The 12,777-nt window shown below is 36.7% G+C and overlaps 1 protein-coding gene across 1 annotated transcript; it reads left to right on the top strand.

Annotated features, from left to right (window-relative positions):
- Window positions 1-5,978: 5,978 nt before the first annotated feature.
- On the top strand, window positions 5,979-9,000 carry LOC110758039 (protein PIN-LIKES 3-like). The gene is made up of 10 exons (XM_021959823.2): window positions 5,979-6,293; window positions 6,597-6,676; window positions 6,834-6,958; window positions 7,081-7,202; window positions 7,345-7,566; window positions 7,731-7,826; window positions 7,940-8,040; window positions 8,138-8,190; window positions 8,285-8,470; window positions 8,626-9,000. The coding sequence occupies exons 1-10, from the start codon at window positions 6,159-6,161 to the stop codon at window positions 8,754-8,756; spliced, it is 1,251 nt and encodes a 416-aa protein (XP_021815515.2). The 5' UTR covers window positions 5,979-6,158; the 3' UTR covers window positions 8,757-9,000.
- Window positions 9,001-12,777: the final 3,777 nt, after the last annotated feature.

The raw sequence follows: 12,777 nt of genomic DNA, 5'->3' as shown, positions 1-12,777 counted from the left end.
TATATACATGTATATATGTATATTATAAATAATATAAACATATGTATATATATATATATATATATATATATATATATATATATATATATATATATGTACACATACATGTATATACATGCATATATGTATATTACAATATATATAATACATATATAATGTATATGTGTATATATGTGTGTATATGTATACTATAATACATAAATGGGTATAATATATAATATATATTACATATATACACGTATGCTATTATTATAATATTAATATGTATATGTGTATATGGGTATATTATAATAATAATATACATGTATATATGTATATGTATATTATATATATATATTATATATGTATATATGTGTATGTATCTATATACATATATACATATATGATATATTTATGTGTATATACATGTATATATGTGTACATTATAGTATATGTGTAAGTAAGTTTAATAATAATAATATATGTTATTAATTTTACAATATAATATATGCATTTTATACATTGGTGAGCATTGGGACTAGCTAATCCTCCCTTTCCACATGGGATTAGTAGTCCCCTCCTAAGGATGTGTTTTTGGTGGGCCCGGTATTAGCAATCCCATCTAAGACTAGGATTAGATAAAACAAACATGGTACTAAATTTAGTCCAACCCAGTCCAAACCAATCCTGTGTACCAAACGAGCCCTTAAGGTTTGTAGAGATCTAAGCCTTAGATGCATTTTGTATGAAAGAGATGAGAACACACGCCACCTATTTAACTTTTAATTTAAATGTTTTGTTTTGTTTTTTCAAAATGAAACAACAAGTTTGGTAAGAGGGGCATTTAATACACACAACTTGACGAGCTTTTTCCTGCTCTAGTTTGCTACAAATCATACATAGAGCCAAAACAGAAAATAATAATTTTAAAAAATCAGAAAAGCCTTTAAAGTATGTAGAATACAGTTTACCCAGTAACATCCTTGTAGACATAAAAAAAAAAATTCGAAGAGCCTTAAAAAAACTGAAAAGCTCTAATAAGGTTTATTTACTGTAGTGCCTCCTGAAACTTTAGTCAAATCTCACTAGCCTACTTGACCCCTTTGATCATGGTTTTGTGTTCCAGTTTGCCCTTTCTGTTATTTTTGTTGTCAAACCCTGTTGTTATCTCCATTAATAACTCTATCAATTTTGATGACATGGCCGAGCTATTTTCGTCTTTTTACTACAAATGATGATGTGTCATGTACATGGCCCACTTTTTTAACGTAAGTAAAATAAAATATTAATAAAAATTAAAATAATTTAATTAATGTTTAATTAAAAAATTAAAAAAGGAAAAATTAATATTAAAAAATCTCTTCTTCTCCGTCTCTCTCTTGACCCCTCCCCTTGTTCCCCTAACTACACCATCCAACCCAAAGCCACCCTCACCATCCTCAGCCAATAACATAATGACATGTAAAAAAGTTATTTCACGTGTCATTGTGTTATTGAGTCCAATTTTCATGTTACCAAATCTTATGTGCCCTTCCTCCTTAATTTCGTGACATGTGGCACACAACTTAACAAATGTTTAATTCTGTTAACTCTCTTTTAGGCCTCTTTTTTAAAAATTAAAATATATTATAACACAATTTTGCATGCCTCTTCATCTTCGGTCCCTACATCTTCAGACCATACATCTTCTCCATTGTGCAAAACTCAGCCCCTGCATCTCACCACCACCACTCCAACCCCACCAGAAAATCACCGACCTGCACCACAGTCCAGAGAACCCACCTTCAAGCCCGCAAAGAAGCCCACTATTCACAGTTGATTGTTCTTATCGCAATAATTCGAGGATCCAACTGAAAGAGGAAGGACACTAGCATGAAGTTGACAGCAGGGTACTAAATATGATTTTTGTCAGAGACGGAGAGCTTCAGCAACGCTTGGAAACAAATTTATGCAATGATGCAATTTTCAATGATTTGAGTCTTCCCAGCCCTTCTCTCTGATGTATTATTTGCTAAAATATGAATATGGGTTTGAATATGTTAGGTTCTTATTTTATTCTTCTCCATAAGGAGGTATATATAAGAGTTCACATGAGTGCTTTACAAGGAATTAGATCTAGTAAAGGATTAGGAAAATATCTCCTAATTATACAATGATTTGACAACTATATAAAATAGGAAAGTAAATCCCTTAATTAACCAAAGGAAATAAATCTATAAAATAGGAAAGTAAATCCCCTAATTAATCAAGGAAATAAATCTCCTTGATTAATTAGGAGACTCACTTCAACATTATTCACATACAATCTGACCCTTTTCAAATGCAACAACACCAACACTCATCCACAATACAAATCTTAACTATGTCTGCAGAAATGCTAACCGTACTTACTATACTACAGCTGAAATGACCTTCTTGGAGGCCTTGGGAAGATTCGATCATGGGGAACATGATGCTTTGTGGGCCTAGATCTAGGGCTTTCTTGGCCCAAGCTACGGAGGTCTTGGGCAAGCAAAGAATGGAGGGGGTTTGAGTGGCCGCCAAGGCGTGGAGGCTGGGAGAGCTTGGGACACGACGCCATGGTCGTGCTCCATGTTGACGATGATAAAGTCGCAGCAAGAGAAGCCGGAGATCTCGGGTTGGGTTGGGGAGAAGGAGAGGAAGTGGTTATAGCAATGGAGGTGTGGTCGGAAGAGGTAGTTGATTTGATGGGTGAGGAGGTGGTGGTGAGATTTAGGGTTTTGATTGGTGGCGGCTTTGGGTGGTGTTGGTTTGGGTGGTGGTTGTGGTCTAATGGTGAAGTTAGGGGAAGGTGAGGGGTGAAAATAGCCCTGCCACGTCATCAAAATTGACGGAGTTCTAAATGGAAATAACAACAAGGGACAAAGTGGAACACAAAATCATGGTCAAGGGGGTTAAGTGGTTACTTTAACTTTTAGGGGGGAAAGTGAGATTTGACTAGTGGCACTACAGTACATAAGCGTAAAAATAATCATATCACATGTACCCAGTTGAAGATTCTTATCAAAAGCAAGCAGTACTAAAAGCAAACGAAATCAATTAGCTTGAGTGGTTCAGTTTTAAAAAAATTAATAAAATTAGCTTGAGTTGCTGTGGCTGGTTATCGTCAAATGAAACACACACACACAATGAGAAGAAGACAAGAGCATAAGGAGAACTAACCACTAGAGAATACTCACAAAAATTCGGAAGACCTCTCTCAATCCAAAATTCCAATTCCTAATTCATGGATTACATTCGAAGTGGACGGTGGGAAGGCTTATAAGGCGTCTTCAAATTTGGATTTGACAACCCTATTCCGTGGACGTTAAGGTTCTTTGCTAAACTAGGATTTTTTTTCAAACTTGGATTTAAAAAAAATTTACACGCACGCAGGAATGGAAAAACTAGCCTCTAGACATTCCGTTAAACACGTTGTGGGCACAACTAAATGGGCAATTTCCAGTATATCCATGGCTTTTTCCGGTGAGGGGAGGCACAATTACACCCCTTTCGCCTTTGTGAGTCCGCCACTATAGGTGGGGCACTAATGTTTGGTTGTGGGTGGGTGTCTAGGGAGGTTGTGGTTGGGAGGTGGTGAGTGCGACTGGGTTGGGGTAATGGGGAGGCTGAGTTCTTGATATTAGTTTTAGTTTTTTCTTTTTTATATTTTAAAAGGTTACTTGCTTTTTTCATTAATTTTACAGTCTACTTGGGAGGATTAAACTAGACTAGAAAAATGTCTACATTTCATATGCATTCAATTCAAGGCATAATATGAATATGTTGCCTACCTTGTAGGAAGAATGAGGACTATCTATAAGATGTTGATGACTAAACTTATCCCCTAATCCCCTTAAAAATGGTGGGATTATGAGGGATAAATTGTAGTCATCAACCTCTTACGAATAGTCCTCTTTTATCCTCCAAGTTATACAACAATATCCATATTATGCCTTTTTGGAGTACAAGCGATTGTTGGAGGGTTTATACAAATATTCATTGGGTGCCTTGAGGTTTCGAACCTTGCCCACATTAGTGGAGGTGGAAGAGCTCAACCAACTGAGCTACACCCCACTGACATACATTATGCCCCAATTGGGATCCTGAGCCTCTGCATTTAGGATCCACGCATTTAACCGCACTTCGTAAAATCTTAGCCACTCAAATAATCTAACCACTTAACATAAGACACATCATCAATCTTTAAGTTAAATTTTTATTTATTTTTCTTCCAAAAAGGATATTAACGTTAAGTTAGAGGATTTCACTAATAAACTCATTTTAGCATGACATAATATACAAAAGCCCTTATAGAGTCTATTTGAAGTGAAAAACCCAAAACTAGCCACTTGTCATTTTCTAATTGGTTCTTATAAAATTTTAACACACTAAGAACCAATTAGAAAATGACAAGTGGCTAATTTTGGGTTTTTCTCTCTCCAAATAGGCTTTATATGAGTTTTTGTATAAAATGTCATGCTAAAATGGGTTTTTGAATAAATATCTATTAAAGTTAACATGCTTAAGTTTTTTTTTCATTGTGCTTTTTTTCGAAGGCTTCATTATTAGGCCCAACATAAGAGCCAAAATTATAACAAAACCCTACATGAAGCAAACCTTAGAAACACACTCAAAATCCATTTATAAAACAACAAACAGGTGGAACTTCCTACATATTACAAACATCCTATATATTACAAACATGCCACCACATTTGTTAAAACCAGCCAAACCCAGAAACTCAAAAAAAAAAAACTCAAAAACAATCAAAAGAATCTCGGACCAATTTACAAAAAAGAAAACAACACTTGAACATCAAATAAATTACAAGATTGCCACCCGAATTTTCAAAAAGAAGCCCAACCCAATTTTTAGGAAAAAAAATCCAAAACAACAACTGAAAGAAGCCACCCAACATTTAAAAAAAAACCTAAAATGAACAAAAACAAAACTCATGCACGCAACCCAATGACTCCGCCATTGCTAGGTTTCTCAACTTTTCAATGTGGGACTTTTTACTTTCACATTCTCACACGCCCCCACACATGTGGCGAATTTTCAAGCCTAACACGTGGACAACACATATTGGGTGACGTGGAGCGCATGTGGCCGTTGGGCTTTCACACGTGGGCTAACCCGCTCTGATACCATGAAGGAAGTTGAGATTCCATCCCAAAACCAATTGGCAATAGGGGGAGTAGCCCAACTCCTTATAAGCCCTTGCTAGGTTTCTCAACTTTCCAGTGTGGGACTTTTTACCTTCACATTCTCACAAGGAGAGTAGGAGTTTTTGGAGTATCCGGCATCTCAAAATCAACATAAAAAACTCTTTGGTTCCTCCACTTCCAAATGTACCAGCAAATGAAATAATTACGACTTTAGCTATTACAAATACATAGAACTGATTAAAAGCCAAAACAAAACGTTCATGTGCATTGAACTTATGAATGCTTTTTTATCCAAATGCTCCACAAACTTTAATGCCTTTTCATCTGCATCACTCTCCCTCCACGTTTTATTGGGGACAATGTTGGAGCTTTTTTATATTTTTTATGCAAAATAATAAAACTTAACAGAGTTAATTCTCCGTTAAGTAGAATAACACATGTCAACAAAATAGGCAAGGGACATGAGGACAAGAAACTTGGGGATAGTAGATTCGCACCTGTCTAGTCTAGTCTTGTCTAATCCTACACTGTCAATCGGGTGCTAGTTAGGGCAGTATCCTTCATCGTTCTTTATGTCCTAATATTTTCTTGAGTAATAATTACCGGGTGCACATTGCACAAGAATTTTACCATATCAAGAAATGAGAATATTTATATCAATTGAATTCCAACGTGTGATTCCACTAAACTCTCCCCTCTTTAGCAACCGGAGACAAGAAGTGCGTGTCGTTATCTAAGCCATCCACGAAGAGAAGAGACAAACAACACCTGACGACTCATGCATATAAATACCAATGAATATGTGCAGCTTCTTTGCAGGTGTTAAGTTTCTGCAACCAACCATATGTTTTCTTCAATTCCTCTCATAAAACTGGCATTTTAAACAGGACATTGCAAAAAAAACCACTTGTCTATTTGTTTCCAGAATAGGTAAATTAAGCTCTTCATTATTTCCAGTTCCAGAGCAGAGTTGTGAAGTGAAGGGCTAATAATTATTCATCAAGGATAATGGAGCTTTTGCAGCTCTTCATCACCGCCTTAATCCCAGCACTGAAAATTCTCTTCACCACTGTGCTTGGCTCATATCTTGCGCTTGATCGCGTCAATATTTTGGGGGAAGACGCTAGGAAGCACTTAAACAGGGTGACTTCTTAATTCATTCATCAATTTTCATTTAACATCTTTATCCATTTTTCTTTCAGAAAAGAGGGAAACTATAGATTCTGTGGCTTCCCATATCATCACCTTTTTACTCTTCAAGTTGAACACCCTCTATCTTGCTTTCAAAAATAGATTTTCTATGGTTTCACACTTTCTGCATGATGCAGTGATGATGGATATATCATCTGCTGTTGCTTAGTACTTTACTACAATATATACGTATATATAGTAAATGCATACGTACGTGTATACATATACATACATACTTGTGTTTGTGATCAACAGGTTGTATTTTACGTATTCAGTCCTGCCCTGGTGAGCAGCAACCTTGCGCGGACAATAACACATAAAAACATAGTTAAATTGTGAGTTTAAATTAATATCAATATGGTTACTGCACCAGTTTGTTTATTATAGGCAGATTTATTGCTGAAGCTTTGTTCATTAATATCTAATGGAAGAATTAAATCTCTAAAAGAAGTTTGATATGATTGATTGTGTATATATTTTGTATGTGCGTAGGTGGTTCATGCCGGTGAATATCCTCATCACATTTATTGCTGGTTCGATCCTAGGATGGATACTCCTCCTGTTAACAAGACCTCCTGCATATCTGCGAGGCATTGTCGTAGGTTGCTGTGCTGGAGGTAAACACTACTACACCAACACAGATTTACCTTATAATTTTTGTTTCTTTTTTTCTTTTTCGTCTAGATCACAAATAATTTTTTTTTTTTTTTTTTTTTCTGCTGAGTTGATATATAAACAGGAAATTTGGGATTCATGCTCCTTATTATAGTCCCAGCAGTTTGTAAAGAAAAAGGGAGTCCATTTGGAGATCCTGATGTCTGTCATACTTATGCGTTGGCTTATGCTTCACTTTCAATGGCGGTACAATAATTTCTTCTTCTGCTGCTGCTAATATTTTGATTTTTCTTCAAATTCCTTTGTCTAGTTTTATATTATTCAAAGTAAGAAAGGATGGGGAACATGCTCACGATAAGTTATTAAGTTAATTGGTTTTACTCTCCAGATAGGAGCCATTTATTTGTGGTCGTATGTGTACAATATTGTGAGGATATCTGCAAAGAGGGGCACCCAAAATGCCCACCAATCTCCAGAGAGATCCTCCACACCAAACCAAGTAAGTTGCACTGAGCCTCCGCTTTCTTCAAAGGAATCTGAGGTAGTGGAGGACAATGCTGCGGATCAATATGCACTGCCCTGCACTGCTATATCTGAAGAAAATGCTAAGGTTGCTAACTCCATCAAGTTACCATGACCGTTTGCTTTATTTCCAACTATTTAAGATTTGATTATGAAAAGAGTGTTTCTTTTGCCAAATATTATGATGTGCTGTCTTCCAATATATTTACCCTTCTCTTTTCAATTTCTGATGATTGTCATTTGTCATGGCAGATGACAAGTTTAGGTAAAGTAATAAAGCAACGTATTATGACGGCGTTTGGAAAGCTCAATCTGAAAACAGTATTTTCCCCTTCTATTACTGGAGCAGTATGCCCTTTCAACACTTAAATTATTTTGCGTCATAATTATGTGACATATTTATTGACACATTGACCAAACTTAGCTTCTTTTTCTATTTCTTTTTTTTTTTTCTTGTATAGATGGTTGGTTTTGTGATTGGACTCATACCTCAGATTCGAAAGCTATTGATAGGAGATGGCGCTCCTCTACGGGTGGTTCAGGACACTGCTTCTTTCTTGGGGTCAGATTACTACTATTCTTCTGTTTTAGGTTAACAAGAACACTTTTGTTCATGTATTACTTATTTAGTATTTTAACTCCTCTCCATACGATTGCAGAGACGCAGCCATCCCATCTCTTACTTTGATAATAGGAGGAAACCTACTTACAGGTAATATTATAATTCCTACTTATTAAGCTCCACATGTTACATATATTCTCTTACTTATTTTTAAGTTTTGGCTTAATTCACGTTGTTCTTCCAGGTTCGAGAGGGCCAGGGATACAGAAATCTCTGGTTGTTGGCATTATCGTTGTTCGTTTTGTTGCCCTGCCTCTTGTAGGCATATTGGTTGTTAAAGGTGCATTAAAATTTGGGTTGGTGCATTCTGATCCATTGTATCTGTTTGTTCTTCTGCTTCAGTTTTCACTCCCACCAGCAATGAACATAGGTACGTACGTACGCTCTTCTGGTGGGTTTTTTCTCCTTTCAATTTTAGCAATGCAAATTACAATCTGCGTGGCTGGTTATTTCTCATAATCAATAGTCGTTATTTTTCCTAACAATATGGATTGATTGATTTAAATTTATTCTTGATTGTGGTAGGAATAATGGCTCAATTGTTCGGAGCAGGAGAAAAGGAATGTTCAGTTATCATGCTGTGGGCTTATGTTTTCGCTTCAGTAACGCTTACTTTTTGGTCTGCCTTCTTCATGTGGCTTGTGGCCCGAATGTGAAGCAACCGTAAAGCATCCTTGATGCAGGTCGCGTAGGACCTAAATTTATTAGTTTCCTAGTGTATTTTCTACTTTTCCAGATTTCCATATTTCTAGTTTTAAGTTTCCTATTTTATTTGGGTTAGGATTTCTGTTTAAGCAAGGGATTTTTATCCTATTATTTCTAGGTTTTAGTTTGCTATAAATAACCTCATGTAGTTCTTTAAAATTCTGATTTGAATGTTGACTAAACCTTTTCCTAGAACTCTCTGATTTCGTCTCTTCGATCTATATTTCTTCTCCTCGATCTCCAATATTCTTCTTTGTTCTACTGTTTCTGCCCTTTATCTCATCTTTTCGATCTATATTTCTTCTCCTTAGTCTCTTATATTCTTCTATGTTCTATTGTTTAAGTGCTTAATCTAACTCCTACGGCACTGTACTACATCAATTGGTATTCAGAGCCTAGTTGCTCCACCGTTGTTCCTCTGCTTCGTTGTGTTTACGTGTCCCCATGGCTCCCAACATCACCGTTGCCAATTTGGCTACACAACATCAGGAATTCCAAGCGAAAATTTCTACGGATGTCACTTAGCTAGAAGATTAGGTAGCCAAATTGATGGTTGATCAAAAGACTGAATTTTCGTCTATGTCAACAAATATTGCCAAGTTACAAGCTTCCGTGACGCTAATCGTCAACAACCACGACTCTTGAGCCATCCTCCACATGCTCTGTTCGATCCGGTTCGTTCACACATTCACCACAGGCTGGTCTCCTTCCCAATCCGTATATGGATTCCAAGTTCCAAGGCCACCTGGGCCTTCCATCATCTTCTGTGGGGACATCTATGGTTTGGCCCGAACTAACTTATGTTGCTAGATCTGCTCCTAAACCACATTATACCCAACATACGATGGGCTCTCCTCTGGTGGATGCCACTGTCCCTCCCTCGCCGCCCCAACCCCATGAACAGAACATTGTCCATAGAAACTTGGGTTTTGAGATCGCCCTTCATGCTAAGCCTGCCGCTCCCGACTTTGATAGTCGCAGGGATCCTACTCTATTTGTTGATTGGGTATCGGCTATGGAAGATTATTTTGAATGGTATGATATATTCGATGCACAACGAATCCGGTTCGCCAAACTCAAACTGGTAGGAGCCACAAAGCAATACTGGAAGGCTACTGAACACCATCTTCAACAACTCGGACAAACCCCTGTGATTTTATGGGACAAGATGAAATTGAAACTCCGGGAACAATACCTTCCATCTTTTTCTCGTCGCCAATTGTTAGATCAATTATGGACTCTTTCTCAGGGTACTTCAACAGTCCAAGACTATTATTCCCGTTTTGTGGAGCACAAATTGCATTCTGCCATGCAGGAAGAGCTCGCAGTTACAGTTTCTCGTTTTATTCATGGCCTCAGGAATGATCTCAAACATGAGGTAAGTAGGTCACGTTCGGATGTGTTGGAGGACGCCTATTGCCAAGCCTTGGAAGCTGAGACATATTTGTCGCCACAACATTCAGGGTATTCTGGTCAACTTGCAACTTCCAACCTAACTCACACCACTATGAGTATGAAGACGTGGTTTTAAGGACCATCTAACCCTACTACACCACCACCTAACAAAGGACCGGTTGTTTTCTAATGCTTGCATTGAATATTTCCATTGTCATGCCAAAGGACATATTGCCTCTCGTTGTCCGCAGCGAACTTTAACTATCAACACTCCTGCTTGTGAGAATGTGGAGCCTCTCAAAGGTGTCTATGATCTAGACATCGATGATTGCTGACCCTAGTCCCATGTTATTCATACTAGCAGTCGATGCCATCGGCGTTAATTTACATTTTGTGGTTGTTTACGAGTCGCGGAGTCGGATTCTTGTCGCAGGGTGAGAATGATGCAGGACGCATAGGACCAAAATTTATTAGTTTCCTAATGTATTTGTTTGTTTCCTAGATTCTCTAGTTTCCCAATTACTACTAGGATTTCTACTTTTCTAGATTTCCATATTTCTAGTTTTAAGTTTCCTATTTTATTTGGGTTAGGATTTCTGTTTAATCAAGGGATTTTTATCTTATTATTTCTAGGTTTTAGTTTGCTATAAATAATCCCATGTAGTTCTTTAAAATTCATATTTGAATGTTGAGTAAACCTTTTCCTAGAACTCTCTGATTTCGTCCCTTCGATCTATATTTCTTCTCCTCGATCTCCGATATTTTTCTTTGTTCTACTGTTTCTACCCTTTTATCTCGTCTTTTTGATTTATATTTCTTCTCATCGGTCTCTTATATTCTTCTATGTTCTACTGTTTAAGTGCTTAATCTAACTCCTACAGCTTGTACTACATCAATCCTCCATTGAAGCAAAATTTTACATCCATCTATTTGTGAAAACCCAAAACAAACAAAAAACAAAAACAGTTTACTTGCACATTGTATATACCGAAGGCAACTTTTAGTCACTTTGCAAATGATGACATCTATCAAAAACAACAAATAAACAATGCTTAAAACAAGAGCTTATGTTCTTCCTTAAATTCAAACAGTATAAAGAACTGAATTGAAAAACAATAATGGCATTTATCTGCATAACTTTCTTCAGAACATAATGAAACAGAAACATGTATTAAGCAAACCTTACTCCCACTAATCAAAAGATTCAACTAATCCCATTTGAGTTACATGATCCTTAAAAACTCCCACTGGTAATGCCTTAGTCAAAGGATCAGCAATCATGGATTAAGAATCAATGTGTTCAATGATGATTTCTTCATTCTTCACTCTGTCTCTAACAACTAGATATTTTACATCCAAAATCCTTGAGGCAGATGTTCTTTTGTTGTTCTTAGAGAAGAATACTACAACCTTATTATCACAAAAGATCTTTAATGGACTTGATATAGAGTCCACAATCACCCAATGAAGTTCCTCAACCACACCGCTTGTTTAGTGGCTTCATAACACCCTATATACTCAGCTTGCATAGTAGAGGTAGAAATTTCAGTTTGCTTTGCACTTTTCCAAGAAATAGCTCCACTTGCCAGGAAAAAGATGTAACCATTTGTAGATTTTCTGTCATCAATGCACCCAGCAAAATCTAAATATGTATATCCTATTACTTCAAGTTTATCCTCTTTTCCATACACAAGCATAAAATTCTTGGTTCTCTGTAAGTACCGCAAGACCTTCTTAGCAGCTACCTAATGATGTACACCAGGATTTGCTTGAAATCTTCCTAAAACACTAACAACAAAAGCCAAATCTGGTCTCGTACACACACCTGTGCATACATTAAACTTCCTACTAAAGAAGCATATGGCTTGTCTTGCATGCATTTCTTCTCCAATTCATTTCTTGGACATCGGTATATGCTGAATTTATCTCCCTTGCCTATAGGAACTTCACCATGAGAACAATTTTTCATGTTGAATTTCTTAAGCACACGGTCTATATATGCTCTTTGTGACAGCCCCAATAAATTACTCAACCTATCCCTCATTATCTCAATGCCAAGGACATATGAGGCTTCATCTAAGTCCTTCATCTCAAAATGTTAAACAACATGGATTTTGTGTCTTGCAATAAATTCAAATCACTACTAGCCAAGAGTATGTCATCAACATATAATACTAAGAAGATATATTTGGAGCCATTGATTTTAAGATAAATACATTCATCCAACTTATTTTCAATGAAACCAAAAGCAGTAACTACGTCATCAAATTTAAGATACCATTGCCTTGATGCTTGCTTGAGGCTGTATATGGATTTTTGAAGTTTACACACCATATTCTCCTTCCCCCTTTCAACAAATCTTGGTGGTTGTATCATATAAATAGTTTCAGCTAAGTCTCTATTTAGGAAGGCTGTTTGAACATCCATTTGGTGAAGCTCCAGATTAAAGTGTGCCACTAATGCCATAATAGTCTTTAAAGAATCCTTCGAAGAAACTAGTGAGAAGGTTTCTGTGTAGTCTACTCCCTCTCTTTGTGTAAACCCTTTTGCAACCAACCGTGCCATGTGCCTCTCAAT

Source organism: Prunus avium, chromosome 5, assembly GCF_965620075.1.
Source record: "Prunus avium chromosome 5, drPruAviu1.hap1.1, whole genome shotgun sequence".
Lineage (NCBI taxonomy): Eukaryota > Viridiplantae > Streptophyta > Magnoliopsida > Rosales > Rosaceae > Prunus > Prunus avium.
The sequence above is the reverse complement of the archived record's forward strand: the minus strand, read 5'-3'. Positions and strand labels throughout refer to the sequence as shown.